At 45.7% G+C, this 23,991-nt stretch overlaps 2 protein-coding genes across 12 annotated transcripts in view; one reads left to right on the top strand and one right to left on the bottom strand.

Moving 5' to 3' along the window:
- LOC129538403 (biogenesis of lysosome-related organelles complex 1 subunit 1-like) overlaps nt 1-13,416 on the bottom strand; it is an 86,110-nt gene extending 72,694 nt beyond the window's left edge. For 6 of the 9 annotated variants that reach the window (XR_008682209.1, XR_016035401.1, XR_016035402.1 and 3 more), the window contains exon 1: nt 13,226-13,365. Coding sequence is in view for 1 of the 9 variants with exons in the window: in XM_055398577.2 (XP_055254552.2) it covers nt 13,226-13,308 (83 nt within the window). In the remaining 8 variants the exon portion in view is untranslated. Of the gene's footprint in view, nt 1-9,111; nt 9,262-13,225 lie in introns of all 9 variants that reach the window. The other 3 variants (XM_088828450.1, XM_055398577.2, XM_088828449.1) reach the window with 3 other exon arrangements.
- LOC129538402 (aldehyde oxidase 2) overlaps nt 10,584-23,991 on the top strand; it is a 79,848-nt gene continuing 66,440 nt past the window's right edge. For all 3 annotated transcript variants that reach the window (XM_088828434.1, XM_055398574.2, XM_088828435.1), the window contains exons 1-7: nt 10,584-10,778; nt 11,547-11,604; nt 13,907-14,003; nt 15,131-15,239; nt 16,693-16,819; nt 18,925-18,986; nt 22,148-22,237. In XM_088828434.1, the coding sequence (XP_088684560.1) occupies nt 10,725-10,778; nt 11,547-11,604; nt 13,907-14,003; nt 15,131-15,239; nt 16,693-16,819; nt 18,925-18,986; nt 22,148-22,237 (597 nt within the window). In that variant the 5' untranslated portion in view covers nt 10,584-10,724. The remainder of the gene's footprint in view (nt 10,779-11,546; nt 11,605-13,906; nt 14,004-15,130; nt 15,240-16,692; nt 16,820-18,924; nt 18,987-22,147; nt 22,238-23,991) is intronic.

Genomic DNA, 23,991 nt, shown 5'->3' with positions numbered 1-23,991 from the left:
TAGAAATGGGAGAGGTCAAAAAGAGGGAGAGATCAAATGGGACAAGAATGCTTGGCTATCTACATTGTTTCTTTCAAGGGAAAATCTTTAACTCCTCCTCACTTGATACTTTCTATGATGTAAATTAGCCATATTCTTAACACTATCAGAGTGTTAAGCTCCGGGAGATGGTGAAGGACAGGGAGGCCTGACGGGCTGCAGTCCATGGGGTCACAAAGAGTCAAACACGACTGAGCGACTGAACAACAACCTGAGAAGGAAAGGCTGAGGAAGCAGAATTGGGCAGAGAGAGAAGTCAAACTGATACAGGTCCCTCTAAGCATCAGGACCCTAGCAGAGAGCCCTGGATCGAGCATTGACCCATGGAGCAGTCCTGCTCAGGCTGAAATGGACAGGCCTGTGTATCTCCAAGTGACTGGTTCACTGACTACAGGCCTGCTCTGGAAAAGATTAACCTTGAACAAAGAAACTTCTCTCTCTAAGGGAGACCTTGAGGGCACTGACAGCTGGAGACGACACTCCAACAACACTCCCTACAGCCAGGTAGCAGGTCCTTCCAGGAAGGGGAACTGAGAAGCTCGCCTCCAGTCTACCACACACATCTCCCAAAGTGATCCTCCCTGATTCGTGAGTTTATTAACATGCAAATTCTACATAGGTATAAGTTGTAATTGACACTTAGTTATACATTGGATTAATTGCCTTTATAAAAGAGAATAATTCTGATGCTTTTAAACTGTGGTATTGGAGAAGACTCTTGAGAGTCCCTTGGACTGCAAGGCGATCCAACCAGTCCATCCTAAAGGAAATCAGTCCTGAATATTCATTGGAAAGACGGATGCTGAAGCTGAAACTCCAATACTTTGGCCACCTAATGTGAAGAACCAACTCATTGGAAAAGACCCTGATTCTGGGAAGATTGAAGATGGGAGGAGAAGGGGACAACAGAGGATGAGATGGGTGGATGGCATCACCTACGCGATGGACATGAGTTTGACTAGACTCCAGGAGTTGGAGATGGCCAGAGAAACCTGGCGTGCTGCAGTTCACGGGGTCACAAAGAGTCAGACATGACTGAGCGACTGAACTGAACTGAATTCTACACTCAAAGAAATACACAATTTATGTATATATAACATTTTGATATTTTGTCAGTACTTGCCCCAGAAATTTCATATTATTTGTTTGCTATATGATTTCCTTACTTATTCAGTTGAATTTGATTAAACTCAGTTATTATCACACTGTACCAGATGATGTTATTAATTACAAATAAAACCTCAGGGGAAAAAATACGAGGTTTTAAAACTCATTGTTGTTGTGTAACCACTAAGTCTTGTCTGCTTCTATTGCCACCCCATTATAGCCCACCAGGCTCCTCTGTCCATGGGATTTTCCAAGCAAGAATATTGGAGTGAGTTGCCATTTCCTTCTCCAGGGGATCTTCTGAACCCAGGGATTGAACCCGGGTCTCCTGCATTGCAGGTGAATTCTTTACCGCTGAGCCACAGGGAATCCTTTTTAAAACTCTTACCTAAATTTTATTATCTGGAAATTGATACTCGGTCAAAAAATTAATTTGCTCTGAATAAGTAAATGACTAGGTAGAAGTGTTCAAGAAGGTACGACTTCCTACAGAGCTCTATAACTCTCAGCCCTGGTTGACAGGTGTAAGAGCAGAAGAAGCATTATATTAATAGAAAAACAACACAAACTTTGTTGTTAACATTTGCCTGATATGTCTTTCACCCATCTATATTTAATCCTTTTCTTTTTCACTTTAAACATGTTTCTTAGTACACACACTTATACACATATATGCTGCTGCTGCTGCTAAGTCTCTTCAGTCATGTCTGACTCTGTGAGACCCCATAGATGGTAGCCCATCAGGCTCCCCCGTCCCTGGGATTCTCCAGGTAAGAACACTGGAGTGGGTTGCCATTTCCTTCTCCAATACATGAAAGTGAAAAGTGAAAGTGAAGTCATGTCCGACTTTTCACAACCCCATGGACTGCAGCCTACCAGGCTCCTCCGTCCATGGGATTTTCCAGGCAAGAGTACTGGAGTGGGGTGCCATTGCCTTCTCTGATGCACATATATAAATACATACATATATATACATGTATGCATGCTAAGTCACTTCAGTTATGTCTGAGTCTTTGCAACTTCATGGACTGTATGTAGCCTGCCAGGCTCCTCTGTTCATGGGGATTCTCCAAGCAAGAATACTGGAGTAGGTTGTCATTCCCTTCTCCAGGGGATCTGCCCAGCCCAGGGATCAAAACTGTATCTCTTATGTCTCCTGTATTGGCAGGCAGGTTCTTTACTACGAGTGCCACTTTGGAAGCCCTGTAGACCTATATATATATCTTAGTGTATATATATATGTATACATGTACATGTTGTTCCGTTCCGTTCAGTCGCTCAGTCGTGTCTGACTCTTTGCGACCCCGTGGACTGTAGCCTACCAGGCTTCTCCATCCATGGGATTCTCCAGGCAAGAATACTGGAGTGGGTTACCATCTCCTTCTCCAGGGGATCTTCCCGACCCAGGGATAGAACCCGGGTCTCCCTCATTGGAGGCAGACGCTTTAACCTCTGAGCCACCAGGGAAGCCAAATATACGTCCTATGAGCATATAAATAGTATATACTAGGTTTGGGGTAATTTTTCTCATTGAATTTCTAGTCATCATTTTTAAGTGGTAATCCATTTCATTTGTGCCTTATAATTGTTTGAAGTGTTCAATTTTGCTATTTATTTATACATATAATAAATAACAAGTTATATAATTAATGTCATATGTTTTTATTATTCAGACTTGCACTCCTCTTCACCTTTTTTTTTAAGATTTATCAATTTAATAATAAAATTCCAAACATGTAGCAAGAGGGGGAAAAAAAGTCAAATGCCTGGAGTCATTTGTTAACTGACTGGGCTACCCACTGACCCTCAAATGTGGACTAACCTGTTGCCCACTTCCGTCTGGGCGTAGGTGCCAATTATCTCAAGTCCTTTGGATGCATGCAGCCATTTCTCTTGCTGAGCAGTGGTGCCCTGATTCAGCACGGTAGGAATAAACATGGAGTAATTGAGGCCCACAGGTTCCACAAAATTGACCAAATGTAGTTTTCTAAACCACATGATTTCATCAGGATCTGCGATGCCAAACTTCCTCATCTTCTCCACCATGGTGGCACTCTTCCTAACAGCCACCTCGTAACGCTAGCTACGGCTGAGGAAATTCAAGTTCTCATGCTGGAAGCCTGGGTCTTTCAGAATGAGGTTCTCGATCTCTCGGCAGCACTGAGTGTTCTCGGGGCTGCCTTCCAGGACATTCGTGAGCAGCTCCCGGTTGAAGCTGGCGCCGGCCCGCTCTTTCTGCAGGTGTTGATTCCTGGTGAGCCAACGCGGGGCGAGGCGGCGGCGTCGGCAGCGGCCACAGCGAGAGTCCCTCTTCACCTTTCTTATCAGGGTTGTTTTTTGTGTGATCCTTCTCCTCAGGTAAGGTGCTTGTTACCCAGGCAGGAATACTTCGTTCCACCAACAGGGTCTCCAGTGCCCTTCTCTCCTCTCAGAAACCAACCTACAGCTGCTAGTCTCCTGCCCTCTAGCGTCCAGTGGGGCAGCAAGCACTTTGATGCCAGACTTTTTTCTTCATAGAAAACTTGATCTTTCAACCTGAAGTGCAGTGAAAGTCGCTCCGTCGTGTCTGACTCTTCGTGACCCCATGGACTATACAGTCCGTGGAATTCTCCAGGCCAGAATACTGGAGTTAGTAGTCGTTCCTTTCTCCAGGGGATCTTCCCAACCCAGGAATTGAACCAGGGTCTGCTGCACTGCAGGCAGATTCTTTATCAACTGATTTCTTTCAACCTAATACCTTGGAAGAAATTCTTTTTATCCTCAGAGTTCCAAGATGCTGTCAGCAGATGTCAGAGGTGTGTCTTTTTCTTTAATCTAGCGTGGAACTTGAGGAGAACGTCCAATCTCTAGACTCAGATCTCTCTCAGCTCACAGAAAGGGTCTTCAAGTGTTCATGGTTGCTTCTCCTTCACCTCTTCCTTTTACTCCGTTAGCTGTCCTGTTCTTCAGGCTTTATCTCTCGCATCTAGGCTCCAGGTCTCTTATTGCTTCTTTATGATTGCTTCTTCTGAATGTCTTTACTCTGTGCTCAGGTTTATGTATTGCACTTTGTTTTCCAAGTCACTAATATGGGTTTCCTTGTCTCTCCCAAGCTTGTGGTGGCTGTTGGCATTCCTTGGTGTTCGCTGGCTTGTAGATACATCACTCCAATCTGCCTCCATGGACTGAATTGTTTATTAGTTGGTTGGTTGGTTTTTTTTTTCCTTGAGAAACTCTTGAGGGCAGGGGTTGTGTTAGTCCACTGGAGATGACAATAGTATGTTCTGTTTTGAATGATCGTCTCTCTAACTCTTGGGTATGCATGAATTCCCAAGGCCTGCTCTAACAAAATACCATACACTGGCTGGCTTAAAACAACAGATATTTATCTTCTCACTGTTCTGAAGGCTATAAGTCTGAAATCACAATGTCAAAAGGGTCATTATTCCTCTGCATGCTGAGAGAAAGTCTTTCTTGCCTCTCCCTAGGTTGTGGTGGTTGCCTGCAGTCCTTGGTGTTCTGGCCTAAGGACACATCAATCTCTGCCTTCATCCTCAAATGTCTGTTTCCCTCCCTGTATGTTTGTCTCCAAATCTTCCTCTCCTTATAAGGACACCAGTCAGTGGATTAAGGGCCCACCCTAATCCGGTGTGACCCATCTTCATTTGATTACATCTGTGAAGACCCAGTTTCCAAATAAGATCACACTGGGAAATGCATGCAGTTCAGTCCCCAACCGGCCTCCTTAAAATTTTATTTGTCAGCTCACTGGGCTCCCACCTAGCTACTGGGATACCTAAGAGGCAACAGATTATAGAAGCCAACATGTTCCTGATCCACCCCCTGGGCTGGCAGGACAGAAACAGGGCCAGTGCCCTGCTTAGGAGACTGGAGGTGGCCACACAGCCCAATAGCTCCTTGATTCCCCTCATAATTGCCCAGACACATGGGAAGCAAGGGCTCAGACAGCCCATGTGGCCCCTGACCTCCTGTTCACACCAAAGTCAAACATCCTCTCCACGCCTCACCCACAACCCAGAGGACCAGCTGTCCTCCAGATTCACAGTCTTCAAGGTAAAGTTTTCCAGGTTCTTCCCCAGCCTAGCACTCCTCCCCCACACAGCCCAAGGTCTTATTTCCCATAAGCCCAGCTGGGAGCGGCAGGGAAGGGTTCTCATAGCCAAAGAGGCTGAGAGTGGGGGGTCTGGAATATGGGCGTGTAATGACCAACCCAAGGTCATTTAATGACCAGCCTAGGGGGTCTTCAAAGTGCCCACTGTCAGTCTGCTTGCCCGTGTTCCATCTCTGGGTTTCAAAGAGCTCACACAGAAGGGACACCCCAAAAGTAGTGGCCAGTACTTTCCCATTTACATCAGCAGGCAACACTTGTTACAGCTTTTCCCCCAGAAACAGGTGTGTTTGAATTGTTGGGTAGGGCAGTATCATTTCCAATAGTAATCCTTTCATTGGGTAACAGGAATTCTTTGATGTTAATTTCTAAGACTTTTTTTTATAACAAACAAACAAGCACCAGGGTCAATAGATGTGGCACTTCTCTCACTCACAAGGACAATCTATTTTAAAGTAATGAAATTCAATCTCACCCTTTCATTAAATTAAAAAAAAAAGCAGTGGCTGCTTTTTTCCCATTGTTTTGAATAAGATCTGAGAATCAGAAAAACTTGGCAGAGACATTCTCTTACCTTTCTACAATCAGCCTTTGGTCACTCTGCCCTGAGTGATCTTTTGACTCAGCTCCCCAGAGCCCCAAGAGCTTCTGAAGGAGAGAAAATGTGAGGACTTTAGGCCTCACCCCTAGCTCTCCAGGCTACACAGTGACTTTTTAAAATTTGTTTACACTTCACAGGATAGCATTCAAACAAAACTTCCCCTGGCTGAAACATGTTTGGAAAACACTTCTCTAAAGCATTTCAAGACAGGTTTCCAGATTCCCAGCAATTAATGAATTTGGTTGCCTAATCCAAAGAACTTACACCTTCCAACTCTAATATTATAATCTGACTTCAGTATTCTAACACTGATCTTCTCCAGTTAATGCTTGTACCTTCTGTTGATACTGAGGGAGTTATTCCTATAAATATTTTTTATGAATACTTGTTTCTTTTTAAAATTATTTATTGATTCATGTGGCATGCAGGATCTTTAGTTGCAGCATGCAAACTCTTAGTTGCAGCATATGGGATCTAGTTCCCCGACCAGGGATTGAATCCTGGCCCCCTGCATTGGATGTGCAGAGTCTTAGCCACTGGACCACCAAGGAAGCCTTCCTGTAAATATTTTGAAACAACATGCTTTTTGTTGGCAGTGGCCATGCTCCTGTAAATGGGAACCATGTGCTTTTTGCAAGCACTGGCTACCCTGTTTTAAAGAGCAGAGTAAGGGAATTCCCTAACAATGCGATGATTAGGACTCCATGCTTCTACTGCTAGGAGTCCAGGCCAAAAAATGACAAATGACAGCATACTGTGAATACACTGTGGACCCATAACAATGCCTGTGTCAGTCCTGCCCTCAGTGGAAGCAGCCGGAGGAAGGGCTTCAGTATCCACATGCCCCTTTCCCTCTCTTTGCTCCCGCTCCATTCCCAGTTCTCATGGAATCAACTCCTAGTCCCTTCCTCAGGGAGGCCTTCTCTGATTCCTCTCCCCAAACAAAGCTAATCTCTCTGTTCTATGCTTCTCACAATGGTTGATATTCAGTTACATGTAAACTGTCTCTCATATGAACCATAAAGTCTCTGGAGAAAGAAAACCAGTAGATCTTGTTCCCCACTGTGCTTAATACTGGGTTGGCCAAAAACTTTGTTTGGGATTTTCCATAGATGTTATGAAAAACCCAAACGAACTTTTTGACCAACCCAATAATAACTGAGCAAATGAATGCATGATCACTGATGCCTCCTTCCGTTAAAGTATTTGGAGTAATCAGTCAGGCACTGATGAAGCCCTGCAATGAACAAGTCATCATCCATGCTGAGTATGGTGGGGAACACAGCCAGCTCTTTAACCTCCAGGAGAGTATTATCTAATTGGAAAAATGAGACACAGACACTGATAATACAACCAACTATTAGTAACAGATTAGAGACTAGTTTCCTGGGTCCCAGTTTATTCAGTGGAAAGTAAAGAAGCAGTCGGTTGGATATGCAGATGCTTTTAAAGGAATTGAGAGAAAGGAGAGAAGGGAGGTTTGCTTCTCCTCTTGATAATAAACAGAGAAAGGGGAGGGTAGGATGACAAACAACCATAGGGAGACATGAGCAGGGTTGCTGTCCCTACAGACGGGGAAGGGACTGAAGAAGTGCCTTATTCAGTCACTCAACAGTTGTTCAACAGGCAATTACTCTGTGGTCAGCACCATCCCAGGCCCAAGAGACAGTGGAGCCCTCAGGGAGCTCACCTTCCAGTGGAGAAAGCAAATAACAGGTAAAGAGGCATCCACGTTAGTGGATAAAGTACCATGAAGAAAATGAAGCAGCGGCTAGGAGAGAGCTTCAGACGAGGGGGCCAGGTTAGAGCTCAGACGAGGAGGCCAGGTTAGAGCTCAGACGAGGAGGTCAGGTTAGAGCTCAGACGAGGAGGCCAGGTTAGAGCTCAGACGAGGAGGCCAGGTTAGAGCTCAGACGAGGGGGCCAGGTTAGAGCTCAGACGAGGGGGCCAGGTTAGAGCTCAGACGAGGAGGCCAGGTTAGAGCTCAGACCCAAGTAGCAAGAAGGCACCGCCAGGCCAGCATCAGAGAGAAGAGGAGTCGAGGTGGAAAGGGCCACATGCGCCGAAGCGTAGGACAGGAAAGAACTCGGTGCTTTCAAGAAGCAGGGGACGGCCAGTGTAGCAGAGACGAAAACCAAGGGAGGAAGCGGTGAAGCTGGTCTCAGAGGGTATGGCCCATCCCACAGGCCTCCTCAGAAAGCCTGTGAGGTTTTGCTAAGTGCAGTGGGGACCACTGGAAGGTTCCCAGGAGAGAAATGCCGTTAAGCAGAGGAATGATGATGAGGGGATAGTTTGGCTGGAGCAGGAGACTTCTCTGAAGGAATGAGAGTCTGAAACAAGGACAGATGATAGAAGGCTTTGGACACTAGGCTGAGGAGTTTGGACCTTATGCTCCATAGGCTCCAGGCCTCAGAGGGCTGGAGCAGAAAATGTCAGGATCAAAAAGGTTGACCTGGGGGCTTCCTTGGTGGCTCAGTGGTAAAGAAGTCACCTGCCAATGCAGGAGACAAGGGTTCGATCCCTGATCCGGGAAGATCCCACATGCCGTGGAGCAACTAAGCCCGTGCACCACAGTTACTGAGTCTGTGCTCTAGACCCCGGGAGCCCCAGCCACTGAGCCCACATGCTGCAGTTACTGAAGGCTGAACTCCCTAGAGTGCATACCCCACAACAAGAGAAGTCACTGCAATAAGAAGCCTGAGCACCCCAACTAGAGAGTAGCCCACAAAAAAGCCCTCATGGCAACAAAGATTCAGTGCAGTCAAAATAAATCAATAAATAAAATTATTTTTTAAAAGGGCTGACCTGAAGGTCTTACCTAATTCGCAGTGTGATCTCCAACTTCTCCCATGGCCCTGTTGTGCATTTATTCAACAACTTTCTAAAACGTGTGAAACACCACATACACGCCCACACACGTGCACATGGGTGTAAACACTTGTCTCCATGGGCATATGAAACAGGTATGCCTGGGACAAAAGAATTAGAGCTGCGAAGACAGTTGGAAGCTGTCAGCTCCCTTCAACCAGGAAGTGTTTTCTGGACTAGCCCTGCTGGGAAGAATCTGAAGCCACATCCAGATGAACTGGGAAAGAGCATGTGTGGGTGCTAAGTCTTTTCAGTTGTGTCCAACTCTTTGTGACCCCAGGGACTGTAGCCCACCAGGCTCCCCTGTCCATGGGATTCTCCAGGCAAGAATACTGGAGTGGGTTGCCGTGCCCTCCTCCAGGGGATCTTCCTGACCCAGGGATCAAACCTTAGTTTCCTGCAGCTCCTGCATGGCAGGCAGACTCTACCGCTGAGCCACCAGGAAGTGGGAAAGAGGATCTTCCTCCATCAGCCAGGTCAGGAGGTTGCCAGGTCTTTGCTCTCCCTGGCCTGAGGCATCGCCACACAGTGAGTTCACCTTAAGACAAGGGGTTGATAACATCGGTGAGCCAGGAAGGGCTAGTGAACAGAGAGGTCTTGCCTTCTCTCCTGAAACCAGACCACACAGGCATGAAGGACCTGCTTCATCCATCCATGAGGCCAACCCTGGGCATTCATTTCACTGAAAGAAGAAGACCTGCTTGATTTTATCCACAGAGTTCTTCAAACAGATCAAAAATGATATTTTTTTTTTAAGTAATGAATCTGTTAGATGTTTTAAGCCAGAGAGCTTGGTTTTAGTTCTCATTTTGCCACTTACTCTCTGCATGACCCTGAGTTACTGATGTCACCTGTGTTCAGTCGCTTGGTCATGTCCAACTCTTTGCAACCCCATCGACTATAGCCTACCAGGCTCCTCTGTTTGTGGAATTCTCCAGGCAAGAATACTGGAGTGGGTCTCTCTGCTCTGCTAAGTCACGTCAGTCGTGTCCAACTCTGTGTGACCCCACAGACGGAAGCCCACCAGGCTCCCCCGTCCCTGGGATTCTCCAGGCAAGAACACTGGAGTGGGTTGCCATTTCCTTCTCCAATATGTGAAAGTGAAGTCGCTCAGTCGTGTCTGACCCTTAGCGACCCCACGGACTGCAGCCTACCAGGCTCCTCCATCCATGGGATTTTCTAGGCAAGAGTACTGGAGTGGCTTGCCATTGCCTTCTCCAACTGGAGTGGGTAGCCATTCCCTTTACCAGGGGATCTTCCCAACCCAGGGATCGAACTCAGGTCTCCTGCATTGCAGGCAGATAGATTCTTTACCATCTGAGCCACCAGGGAATGCCCATACCTATCTGGGTCCCAGTTTATTTATCTGTCGAGTGGCTGACTAAACTAGACACTCTTTTCCAGTGGAATAATCCTGTAGGTGGAGAGGAAGGGCGTCAAGGAGCTAAGTGGATGAGACATCCCACACCTCCATGTCAGGGCACAGACAGGACTGGTCCACATGATTCCCTATGAGGAGATGTTTCTGCAGCTAGAATTAGAAAAAGGTTGGGGAAAGTGGAAGATCTCAGAAAGCCTACTGCTAGCTCTCTCAGAGAAGGAGAAAATCCATCCAGGACTTGTTCCTGGAGCTGAGTTAGTGTGCAGAGGGGCTTTGAGTTTAGACAGTTGTTTATAGTTTTCACAGTGAAGCCCTCCAACTTCCGAGGATGCAAGAAGAGGTGTGGGCTGGCCACAAGCAAGCCTGGAAGCCAGGATTGGTGGAATGCCAAGTGAGGCAGAGTTGGGAGGCCGGGCCACACAGATGCCCCTGACTTAAAAGGCCATGAAGCCAGGTAGTCTCCACCCCCTTGCTCTGCTTCCTGGGGCTCCACGCTGTCTGCTTCCACGCCAGGAGAGATTTCAGTTGCTTGGACCTAAATCCTGTCTGCTCATTTCTACGGCTGGCTCCGGAGAGCACTCCCCCTAGAGCTGTAAGGGGAAACTTCATCTCCAGGTGCAATGCCTTGCCCATCGAGATCGGATGAGCTGGTTTTCTTTGTGAATGGGAGGAAGGTAAGTGTTGGGTGTCACCACCACAGGTTGCAAAGTCAGCAGGAAACTTCTAGCTTGCGGGGAGCAAGTGTGGCCTGTTTGGGTTGAGACCCCCTCCAATCAGGGACAAGAAACCAGAGACTGGGAACCAGTCTACTTTGGCCTGTTCTACACTGCACCAGGGAGTGGGGGTGGTGATAAAGCACTGTGGGTAAAGACACGTGCCTCGTGTCACACGGCCTGGGTTCCAATCCAGCTCCACTGTTTACTGCATAACCTTCTACGAGTCACTTCACTTCCCTGAGTCTCAGGGTGCCCATCTTTATGACTATTGTAGAGATCAAAAGAGAGATGCTTCTTTCATTTATTAGAAACCTCTTAAATGCTTATAGAGGCCCTCAGAGCTGGGTCCAATACACCAGAAGCACTCTATTCTAGCAATGTATTTTGATTCTCAAACTCAGGAGAATAGGACATGGAGCATTCTTTATTTTTCTGTTTATAAACTTGATTTTTCTGTTCATTTTCCATTATACAGAATTAGTTGATATGTGCAAGTGTGCTAGGTTGCTTCAATCGTGTCTGACTCTTTGTGAGCCCTTGGACTGTAGCCCACCAGTCTCCTCTGTCCATGGGATTCTCCAGGCAAGAATAATGGAGTGGATTGCCATGCCCTCCTTCAGGGGATCTTCCCAACCCAGAAATCAAGTTTTTGTCTCTACGTCTCCTGCATTTCACTGGGTCACCCATTCAATCCCCGTAATAGTCTCCTCTCTGTTTCCAATGCAGGTGATTGAAAGGAATGTGGACCCAGAAGTCACTCTGCTGAGCTTCCTAAGAAAGAACTGGATCCTTTTGGTCAGAGTCTTGGCCAGGTCTGTGTTTGCCTTAAAGCTTAGGCTAGCTGTGATTATGAAAAGTAATCAAACTTCTCTTTCTGCAAACAGCCAGGCCCCTTGGCCCCCACTCTCTTTTTGCTCTTGACAATGGTTCTAAGGATACTAAGTTAATTGAGCTATTTGCAGAGGATGAAGTTTCCCCAGAGTTTCTTATATCTTGATTTAATAGTCATGAAATAGAAGCTAAGCTCTTTCCTCTAGCACTAATTATTCCTTTAAGGGCCTTCCAGCACCCCAAGAGGGTGGTTATATAAGAGAGGTTTGTTTTGCATGTACCTTGCCCTGGAGGAAAACCAAATTCTCCAGATTTAGGAAGAGCACGTGTCATAGGAGAAGATTACCTTTCTCAACATCTATTTTCTCACAACAGGTTTTCCCTAAACATTCTATATTCTGAAATTTAGATTTTCATAATGGCTAACATTTTAATTGATAAATCTAGTGGATCTTTCGAAGAAGCCAAATTTTGAAAAAGAGAGAAATTACAAGTTTTGTTTAAAAGCCCACATGGTTTATCATTCACTGTCAATGTTTGAAAATTAGGAAATCTCATTAAAAAAATAAATAGGAATTTCTCATGAAAAATAGGAATACAGTCATTCTTACCTGGCAGCAATCTTGCTTAGAGCTGAGTGCGGCCTGTCTCTCATCCTCCATCTAAAAGGGGGCCCAAGCTCTCCAGGTACACTCAGCCCACTTCAGCTCATTCGCATACTCTCTGATAAGCATTTATGGTTATGACTTAATTTAGATGAACAAGCCATATGGCTTTTTAAAAAAGCCAGAGATTCCAAAGTCTTCTTCGCCAGTCTAGTTAATTATTAGTTTATCCAATCCACAAACTGTGTGGAAATGGACCACAATCAGGGAGAAAGATGACTAAAGAGAGGAGCAGAGGGTGGACCTTGGGATTGGACCTGGACCAAGAGGGAGCAGAGAGGTATTCCAGGTGGGATACAAAAATAAAGGGTGGGCGTTTTCTCTGAAGGCTCTCTGACTGAGTTTCAAATGCAATACAAATAACTGAGAAAGATTAGCAATACATTAACCTGCTAAAAATAAGTGCTTCTCTTTCAATTACATGATTGGAACCAGCTCATTGGAACCAGAAGAATACGTGTAATGAAATAGGACTTTTCTAAGAGCTTTTACTTCTGTTATCTGACAAGATGCTTATGATAAGCCTGTGAAGATCAAGTAGATACTGCTTTTCCCTCATTGCTAGTGAGAAAACAGGTAGGGAGAGGTTTGTGTGTGCAGTGTCACAGAGCTAGAGAGACTTTGAAACCCTGAAAGAGAAGAATGATGGCAAGAAGCAGCCAGTGTGCACGAACTCGCTCTCAGTTCTTAAGGTGGTGATAAAACAGTGCAAGAACATGCAGGTGTGCGTGCTGTCACAACTGGCTGCTGCTGAGAGCCAGCACCGCAAGGTGGGTGACCGGCTGACCCGAGCCTCAGGCTCCTGGGACAGTCTAAATAGTGCCTGATACTTTTCTGTCAGCTGCCAGGTCTCATGGCAGTTCAACTGGGAGGTCTCACAGGTGTCCAAAAAAAAAAAAATTAGCTTACCTTGGAGCCAGGAGATAGAAAATGCAGGTTATTCCAAATGTTAAATTTAGGGAGTATGTCAGACACATTATTTTAGCCGACATTCCTTCTTGATATGACACTCCAAAACACTTGGTATATTTTTTCAACTCTTGATCACCCAAACTTTGGCAACAAACTGGGGCTTGATCAAGCCTTGTAGCTGAACAGAGTGTTCTCTAGTTGCTTACTTAAGTGATAAATAGAAAGATTAATAGGTATTTGTGTATTTGGGGAATGCTGTATCAGAGAGAGAGAGAACTTACCTGACTATAAACATATAAACCAGTAGATTATTTTTATTCATTTCTGGTTTTGAGTTTCATTGCATTTTACCTCTCATGAAACCATAAACAGTCCCTGTGGTTGTTTACCTTAAAGCTGTTCTCTATTAGGAGTGTGTGTGTATGTTTGTATCTGTCTGTCTGTCTCCAGGTCTTACAGCATCTAAGATAGGACCTGTGCTTTCCTCTACCTCATCCTTGGAATTCTTCTAGTAAGACACAGAGTGGTCTTAACTGAGGCTTGGAGGCAGGGGAGTGTCTTCTCAGACCTGCACCTCACTCCACAAAGGAGACTTTCCTCACTAGCAACACCCTAGGGAGGAAGCTCTAATGGAGGCGACATGTCTGCCAGGAGTCTTTCCTTGACCAGCCCTCCCAGTGCGCCTCACCGGAACCAAGTACGCCTGCGGAAGAGGAGGCTGCGGTGCCTGCACCGTGATGGTGTCTAAGCGAGACCCCACGTCCCGGGAGATAAGGTATCCACCCAGGTGCCCGGAGGTCAGGCTTGCATTCTCCTCTCACAGCTGAGGACGATCTCAAAGGCCTTCCAGCTTTGTGATTCTAACCCTCTCTAGGTCTTAGACCTCTCTGAAAATCTGATAAAAGCTTGTGCTTTTGCAAAAATTAGTAATGCACAACACTGTAAAGCAACTATACTCCAATAAAAATTAATCACAAAAAGAAACTAATAATGTTTTACACAGTTTTCAGGGGGCCTTGGATCTCCCAAGGCCCATTGATGCAGCCCAGTTAAGAAACCCCAACTTAGGGACCTCCCTGGTAATCCAGCAGTTAAGACTCTGTGTTTCCACTGCAAGGGACACAGGTTTGATCCCTGTTGGAAGAAGATCCGGCATGCTGCAGATCCTGTGTCCTGTGTGGTGTGGCAAAAAAAGGAAACTCCAATTTTGGCCAAACATTAATTTGACAGATGAGGAAACTGAGGCTCAGAAAGATGAAGTGACTTCTTCAGTCATAACAATTAGTAAGCCATAGAACAAGAACTCAAGCCCACATTTTCTGGCTGTTTTTGCTGTTGGACTGAACCTAGGCCATGATTTCAGCATTTCATTAAGGGCCAGATTCCAGTACTTGGACTGCTCCCAAATCCGCTGGCCCAAGATTGCAAGAAATGGCCTCAGGACACAGGCCTTCCAACTCGGCTGAATAACCATATACAGAGTTTAAAGTAAACAGGCAAAAAAAAAATTTCTCAAATATGGTTAAAAGACAAGGTGTTCCTTTTACCTGTTATGGGATCAATGCTGTAATGAGTAATAATTGACGTCCATCTTATTCCTGATGAAACAAGTCCATTCCCATTGAATCCAGATCCAGCTAGTTCTGTTCTGGGCTTGGAAAGTGTTTCTGAGGTTCAGAATGCCCATATTCCCCCTAAGAACCCCAATTATTACAGATGATACAGAGTCAGCAAAGAGGACTCTAAATTCTCCCTCCTGGTCACCCCTCCAGTTCCCCAGCCTCTAGGCTGAATGACAGGCTGGTTGAAGGGAGGGGGTTCTGCTACTCTTCTTTGTTCCCACATTCCCACCAGGCAGACTGTGTTACTCCTGTTGATTTTCCCTGTGCTTCTCATATAAAGACACTTCTCTGTCACCGCCTGCCTGGTGCCCATCTGCTCTCTGTATGGGGCCGCTGTCACTACTGTGGAAGGTGTTGGAAGCATCAAAACCAGGCTTCATCCCGTGCAGGTAAGAGCACATCCCAATTTTCTCACTTCTTAACCCTATCTTTGTGATCAAGGCTGTGTTGACTGTGCCTCCTAGGACTTCTAGGTTGTGGTCCAGAAAGTAGAAGTTGTAGATACACATTGATCCAGATAATAATATCTGTTAAATGACTTAAAAGAAAGCTAGAAATACATCCATATTTCATTAGCTGATCATCTTTCTTCTTATTTTGTCGGCTTGAATGGTAACAGCATGATCAAAGTATTAATTAATGCATATTAGACTGTAATGCAGAATAAATATTACACAGAGGGTATTATGCATAGAATAAAACATCTCGAGGATGACAGGGTAAAATTTAGGTTTATTCCCTGTGGCATGGAGTTTTAAGAGTACTGTGACACGTGTGGGCAGAAACATACCAATCTCTCAGCCATCGGCACAGGGATTTGGCAAGTCATACATCCAGACACACTAATGCTGCAAGTACTACCAGGCAGGAGTCATCTGGATTTAACCACATAAGAATCAATTCCAGGAATGTCAGCAAAGGCAAAAGACCCAGCAGAGTTTACTAGAGTCTCTGAGAATGTCAGAGAGGATGCTTACCCCAAGACCGATAAGCCCAAATCCTAGGATTACACTATGGTCTGCATCCAGAGCAAGCCTTTTCAAGCTTTAATGTGCCTAAAAATCAGTCAGCCAGGAGCTTTCTAAAAATGCAAATCCTGATTCAGAAGGTTTAAAACAGAGACCTGAGGTTCCACATTTCCTACAAGAACACAGGTGGGACCAACAACACTGCCAGTCCACAGCTGCTACTGCTACTGCTACTAAGTCACTTCAGTCGTGTCTGACTCTGTGTGACCCCATAGATGGAAGCCCACCAGGCTCCCCCTTCCCTGGGATTCTCCAGGCAAGAACACTGGAGTGGGTTGCCATTTGCTGCACTTTAAATAGCCAGGATCTAGAACACAGACCAAAATCTTGGGCCTTTGAAAGTAGAGCTCCTTTTGATCCACACAGAAGAATTTAGAGAAGAGAGTAATGTAAGGTCCATAGTGGAGAGTCTCTCAGTTACTCAGAAAGAGGTGACCTTTGCTCAGAACCAAGCTGGGAAAGACGTGGAGGTGCTTGATGAAACTGTTTTTGAAATTACACACACATTCCTTGTCATTACTGATTTCTGGAGAATTCTCACTCTGGGGATAGAGGTTGTGCACCGACAATTCCCTATTAGAGGGATCTGGACATCTTAGCTTGAGAAGCAACTGCAAAGCTAGGACACGGCTCCCAGGTCACCTCTCCTGGGAACAGCCAAGGAAAGCGGGTGCTGGCTGGCTCTATCCGAGGTGAGGGTGCACTGCTCAGGGAGGAGGTTCCACTGTGGCAAGGGAGACGCTTGACGTGGACCTTGGTGGGAGGAGGTGGCACTGGGAAGTCAGGGCCTGTGACCATGCCTGTGTCCTTCCAGGAGAGGATTGCCAAGAGCCATGGTACCCAGTGTGGCTTCTGCACCCCTGGGATGGTGATGTCCATGTACACGCTGCTGAGGAACTACCCACAGCCCTCTGAGGAGCAATTGCTGGAAGCTCTGGGGGGTAGGTCTGACCCGAGGCCAGGCGGGGGCTTGTGTCAGGCTGCGTTGACCCCTACCATGCCACCCCAGCCCCACTCAGGGACCCCCTCGATTGTTTCTGAAGTGGCCGCTTTTACCAGGAGCAGAGAATGTCAAGCTTAGCAGCTGATCATCAGAGCACTTGCTGCCCAAATAACTGGTCCATACCCATCTTACCACCCCACTTTCTCTTCCCTACCCAGTGGCTTTACCTGGCTTCCTTCATTTGGACTGTCATAACAAAGCACCACAAACTTGGGAAAAGAAAACAACAGGAATTTCTTCTCTCACGGTTCTGGAGGCAGAGTCTGAAATCAAGGCCCTAGAAGAGACCCTTCCTTGCCTCTTTCCAGCTTCTAGTGGCTGACAGCAGTCCTGGCCCTCCTTGATTTAGAGATTCATTGCTCCAATCTCTTCCTCCATCTACTTATGGCCTTCTCCCCTGTGTATCTGTGTCCAGAGTTCCCTCTTTTTCTAGTCCAGTCACTGGATTAAGGCCTTCCCTAAGATGAGTAGGACTTCCTCTTCACCTGATTACATCGGCAGCTCTGCAGAATTTCAAATAAGGTCACATCCCCAGGTTCCAAAGTTTGGAATCTCAGCACATCTTTTGGGACATGATTCAACCCATAACACAGCCCTTCACATACTGAAAGGATCTTTTGAAATTTACAATGGGTTTAAGTTACTAAAGATGAGTTCATAGACATATCCTTTTTGCAGGAACAGTAAACCTCATGGGTTTCCCAGGTGGCGCTAGTGGTAAATACCCACCTGCCAATGCAAGAGACACGGGTTTGATCCTGAGGTCGGGAAGATCCCTTGGGGTAGGAAATGGCAACCCACTCCAATATTCTTTCCTGGAAAATTCCATGGACAAAGAAGCCTGGAGGGCTACAGTCTATGGGGTCACAAAGAGTTGGACATGACTTTGCACGCACGCATGCATGTACGCAGCATCTTCTGCTTCCTCTCAACAAACCTCACATTGAGTCATCAACCATCACTAAACAAGTCATCTGTTAGATACACAAATCCTTAGATTGAGGCCTGAAGGGTAAGCCCCACACACTCTCCTAGTCTTCCAGTTATAGTAGACTTCCTTTACTCTCTGCTCCGTTACAGGACATTCAATCAAGTCATCTAAAATCCTGCCGTCCTTAGGTCCTTCCACTACGTGAGGTCCTTCAACAACTCCTCACCCCTCACATGGCCACACCTACCCTCCTTCATCCGGCATTCAGAGAAGTCCAACAGCTGGCCTCCCAAACTCATTCTTCCTCCTCAGCTATGTGACTGCCCACTGGCCAGTCTCCTCTCAGCCCTCCATCCTCTGCACGTCTCCACTTCTGCCTGCGCTGCTCTGTGAACCCGGAGTGCCCCTCCCGTGCCCTCCATCAGTCCATTTCTTTCTCTTCCTTCAGCATGAGCTTCTTTGTGAGGCCTCTCCAGATGACCTCGATTCCACACTAGCCTTCCTCCACCCCGCCCTCCCCCATGCCTTCATCCTTTGGAAACCTGAGACTCTCATACTTTCCCATGCAATAGACTCACCACAGACCTTTGAAATGCAGATTCCTGAGCTTGTCCCCAGACATTCTGATTTAGAATTGGAGAAAGGCCAGAGATCCCACATTTTAAACAAATACCCTAGGAAATTCTGAAGCAATGACCTAATGTCCACTGAGGGGCTCTACTAACAAGCTGTCAAGGCATGATACTTCACTCATATAGAGCCTTAGAAACAACGCATATTTTCCTGTTTTAGGATCACTTACATCTTACATAGTATCTGAAATATAGTTGTTGTCAATAGATACACTTTGAATGAATGAATAATTTAATAGATGGATGCAACTGAGCTCACCAGATAGACTATCGTCTTCTTTCGAACAGAGGATAAAACTAGAATTGAGGTGATAGAAAGGGTATTATCTAAGAGGAAGGAAAAACCAGTGAACAGCCTAGCAGATATTCAAATATTCTCAAAAACAAAACACCTGTCTTCATTTCAACTTTCTAAAGAAAAATAAAGTAAAAATCACTAAAAATAAAACATACTGATAACTTTGCTTTTCCTCTGATTAGGTAACCTGTGCCGCTGCACTGGGTATCGGCCAATTCTCGCAAGCGGACAGACCTTTTGTTTGGTGAGTAGGGGTCTGTGGGGGCATCCACAGAGCAAGAATGACAGTGACAGATGGTCTAGGTTGGGAACACAGGAGTTGAGTTTTTTAGACCTTGCAAATAGATTGTAAGGAAGACTGATTGAGTTATCAATAGCTCTATCTAACTCACAGGAGTCTCAGCTCTTTGTTGAGGGAAGGGTGGGTGTTATACTACTTTTCATCCTCGACATCACGCCACCGGAAAGCCAGGTGATCTAGCCAGCCAGCTAGACATCTTCCATGACGATTTCAGCAAGTTATCGGGACAGGACAGGGGGGAGGTCTCCAGCAAACCCAAGGAGACAAGCAAAGACACGGAGTTTGCCTCGGGGAGACAAGGTTAGTGCCAAGAATCCAGACCAGCTGGGAAAGTGTGAGCAAATAAAGAAGCCAAAAAGGCATCAGTTCAGCTCAGTCACTAAGTCGTGTCTGACTCTTTGCGACCCCATGAATCACAGCACGCCAGGCCTCCCTGTCCATCACCAACTCCCGGAGTTCACTTAAACTCATGTCCATAGAGTCGGTGATGCCATCCAGCCATCTCATTCTCTGTTGTCCCCTTCTCCTTCCGCCCCCAATCCTTCCCAGCATCAGAGTCTTTTTCAGTGAGTCAACTCGTCATAGTAGAATCCAAAATTCACCCCAAGTACCAGAGTGCACAGAGATTCCCCCACCAAACAGTGACATCTCACTGGGCTGCTGTGAAAATCAAATGAGAAATTGCAGGCATGTAGCAAAGTCTTTCTTAGCACTTCAGTTCAGTTCAGTCGCTCAGTCGTGTCCAACTTTTTACGACCCCATGAACCACAGCATGCCAGGCCTCCCTGTCCATCACCAACTCCCGGGGTTCACTCAAACTCATGTCCATCGAGTCGGTGATGCCATCCAGCCATCTCATTCTCTGTCATCCCCGTCTCCTCCCACCCCCAATCCCTCCTAGCATCAGACTCCTTTCCAGTTAGAACTCAACAAATATTTACTGCTGTATCGAGGATGTCATCAACACTATAAATAGTGTTTGCCAGGGAGACCAGACAAACACATCTGATCACCCTCTGCAGAGGGCAGGATGGACATAGGCAGTACTACCCTTAGACCCAAGCAAGGGGGATCCCAAACTTCAGAGAACCCCTCGCTGGTCCCCCTACGGCCAATCTTAGGAGGCCACAGGGCCAAAGTGACTTGTTCACTTCAAGTCTTCACCCTTTCCTGGACCATGCTCCAGACATGGTCTTGACCCCATTCCCAGGAACAGACCTATTCCCCCAGTCCATCTTCCCTGAGAAGATCATAACAGCCAGCTGGTGCCCCAGAAGCCAAACACTGGCTATTTGGGGAAGAAGTAGACAGAATTTGGATTTGCAGGCTGGTTCACAGGTGTGTGAGGACCCTCCCAGTACAGCCCCAGGGCCAGGGTGAGGAGGGAAGAGCAGCAGGCCACAGGCCAGGGCCTCCATCTGTACTCTTGCCTCAGCTCCATGAAGAGTGGACAAGCGCCTAGAAATGGACCAGCAGATGTGTCCCACTACCCAGAGCCAGGCCCATCCCCCGTGCGTGTCCCATCTTCTATTGCCACACGGGGGAGCCAGCGGTTGACAAGCTGAGAAATAAAATGTATGGCTTGTAAAACCATCAAATTACCAGTGTAAACGGAAAAACACTTGTGAAATACAAATGCAGGAAGTTAAAGGCAACCTCTCTCCCTCTGGAACATGGATGTTATCCACCTGTCTAGGCACAGCCTCTGGGGGTAAAGGAAAAATTGTAGTCAGAGAACCACCGTGCAGCCAACAGGCCCCAGGAACCTTAACGGGTGAAAGGAAGCAAGCCCCAAAGCAGAAACACCCAAGGCTCTTATCTGCTAGGCAAGAGGAGACTGGCCTCTTCTGTTAACACTCACTCATGGTCTGTCGTGAGAGCTCAGAGTTTTGAGTGAGAGGAAGTGCTACTGGCTTGGCTCAGCTGATTTTGCTTCTTGGGCAGAACTAGGAAGCTGCCAGCCTGAGACATTTTGTGCAAAGACAGAGAATTCAAGTATCTGGAAGAAAGTATTTTATTAGAGACTTAGGAGAGACTATTTGAGGAATAAAATACAAGAAGTAAGGTTGGAGAAATGGGAAATAAAAGAACCAGCAAATGGAAACTGGCTTTAAAATTCATTGATTGTCCTTTCATTCCCAGTCAGTGCCATACAGATTGCAAATGGTGGGGAGTTTTGGCTCCAAAACTGCTTTCTTTCTTTGTCTTTCTTTTTATTTTCTCTTTATTAGGTCCCTATATAAATGATAATAGTCAATGTTGTCAAATCTTTCAGAGAATGGATACTAGCAATTGTTATTGCTCTGAAAAACATCTTATCAAGTGATTCTATGACTAGGAATTCACCTAAAAAAAATTCAGAGATGTACACAAAACTATACCTGCAATGAACAGAAGTGTTCATGTTATTTGTAGTTATAAAATATAGGGAAAAAATTAAGTATACATCAATGGCAAATTTTATAAATATATTTATGGAATAGCCAGAAGATAGATTAATATGCCATCAACAAAAATATATTTTAAAGACTTTAATGACAGGCAAATAAATGAACAAAAAGTCAAAATAAAAGGTATATTGTACTAACTATAAATATAGTACAAATATATATTATATAAAAATGTTTATCAGTAATGATAGTTTATTTCTTTTACATTTCTTCATGTTATTTATTATTGTTTATGCTATTTATTACATATTGTGAATGTATTATATATTCTATCTATATTATATATTCTGTATCTGAATCATATTTTTAAAATAAAGTAAAAAGGAAAGATCTTCTGATTATACCTATTCCAATAGAAACCACAGAAAGTGACTTAAAAAGCTTGGAGCCTGATTTAAATTGCCAAACCCTTTAAGGCACACACCGATTTACATGTCAGAAAGTTTTTCATAGGAGAGGCAGGTGGTGAGAGGGAGGCTCAAGAGGGAGGAGATATATGTATATGTATAATTGAGTTGATTCATGTTGTTGTATAGCACAAGCTAACATAATTATACTCCAAAAAGCAAGTATACTCAAAAATTTTTTTAGTAATTTTTTTAAAATAGATTTTTTTTTTTAAGTTTTTCATCTCAAGGCATTTCACTGTCCTAGGAGTCAAATGGCTGTCAACAGAAAGGAACAGGAAAATGCTGCCTGGATCTCGGAGAAAATGATTCTTCCTCGCTTGGCAGGAAAAGTGACGTGAGTCCCTTTGCTTTGTCTTCTCCCCAAGAGTATCACTTAACACCAACAATGCTGAAACTGTACTTGTGCATTCTGATGGTCATTCTCTGCTTTTGCAAACGTCCAAAGTGGAGGCACGAATAAAGCACTTTTCATGTGGGAGCAGGGTAAAGAGGTGATTGAAAGCTCGCGCTCTGATTTCCCCCTTCACTCTCTGGAAGGCTGAAACAATAAAACATAAGCTGGTTTAGGTCAGAGAACAAAGACCTGCCCCAGCTATGCGAGTCCTGTCCTTGCCTGACCCAACTCCGGCCGCCCTGTCCTCTCGCACAGTCTCCCCCTCTGCAGAGAGAGGGCACTGCAGCCTCAGGGAGGCTGGGGAGCCCATCCATACTCGGCGAGTTCACGGCCCCCACAGCTGGGCCATCCAGACTGAAACACCCCTGTCTCTGGCTTTGCTCTCTGAGAGATGCTAGTTTCCCAAAAAAGATCCACTGCCAAGTTCTTACAGGAATTATTTAGAGAAAATTCCTAGTGAGAAGACAGGAAAAAGAGAGTCTGCTCCCTGTAGACATGGAAAGTTAAGCGAACAGAGCTGCCCTTACACAAAACAGCCCGTCATTCCCTGCTGGTTCTGTTTTTACCCTTAACACCCACCTTATTTCCATTCTCGGCCTCCCCCGTCACTTTATTTCTGTCTGGGGAAGCTGTGCAATGGAAGAGAGGGGTGTTCCCCAGGAAGGCAGGCTACACCCTGGACAACCACTTCACAGAGGATCAGTGCCCCCTGGAGGGCTAAAAATATTCTAAAGTCTGGGTTTTGTAGCCTCCAAAATTCAATCTGTCCCTGGTAGCACAGTGGTAAAGAATCTGCCTGCAATATGCGAGATCTGGGTTCGATCCCTGGGTTGGGAAGATTCCCTGGAGGAGGGCATGGCAACCCACACCAGTATTCTTACCTGGACAATCCCCATGGACAGAGGAGCCTGGTGGGCTACAGTCCATGGGATCACAGAGTCAGACACAACTGAGTGACTAAGCACGCAGCACACGTGATTGGGCTCTGGCAACCACCTGAATCACTTTAACCAAACTCAAAAGAACATACTTAAACTGGACTGTGCCGCAGTATTCACTTATAAAGAGAAACACAATTTTAAGGTGGTCACTGAGCCACATCCTTTCCTGTAGGAAAGCACACACAGGCCGTCACAACGTAAGGGGAAGATTGCTTGGTGAGCATGGCTGCAGAGCCATTGATAATCATAAGGGTAACACCACAGAAGACCCCTCTCCACCCATTGGGTAGACCTACTAGATGGCACATGTCTGCCCATGACATTCCCGTCTCTTGAAGCTGTGTTACTGTCTTCCATGGGGTAACTGTGAAGGCTTGGCCTAGCTCCTGTTTAGGCGAATTTTAATTCCTCAGCTCATCATTTTCCATTTTAATTCTCAGACACTGTCTTACTTCTAGGTTATAGATATACACCACATTATTGCCTCCAGGTACTGCCTACACTTCCAATTCCAGCTAAGGCAAAAACTGGTCCTTCAGATGCTGGCAGGTGTGCCTCAGTCTAGGATCCTACTAAGGTCCTACACAAGGAATAATGCAAGTTTTCCCTCCAGAATCTGGGAAGACCTTACAGAGACAGAGGGAAAAGCAAGGGAGTGTGGGACAAATGTCAGGTCATTTCATCTATACGTCACAATTGCCCTTCAAAATAGTCATTATTTCACTGGGAATTTGGGGTTGGTATTTACAGACT

The sequence above is a fragment of the Moschus berezovskii genome, chromosome 2 (assembly GCF_049115385.1).
Source record: "Moschus berezovskii isolate FMDL1 chromosome 2, NW_MosBer_1.0, whole genome shotgun sequence".
In the NCBI taxonomy this organism is placed as follows: Eukaryota; Metazoa; Chordata; class Mammalia; order Artiodactyla; family Moschidae; genus Moschus; species Moschus berezovskii.
Note: the sequence above shows the minus strand (reverse complement) of the source record. Positions and strands in the feature narration are given on the sequence as shown.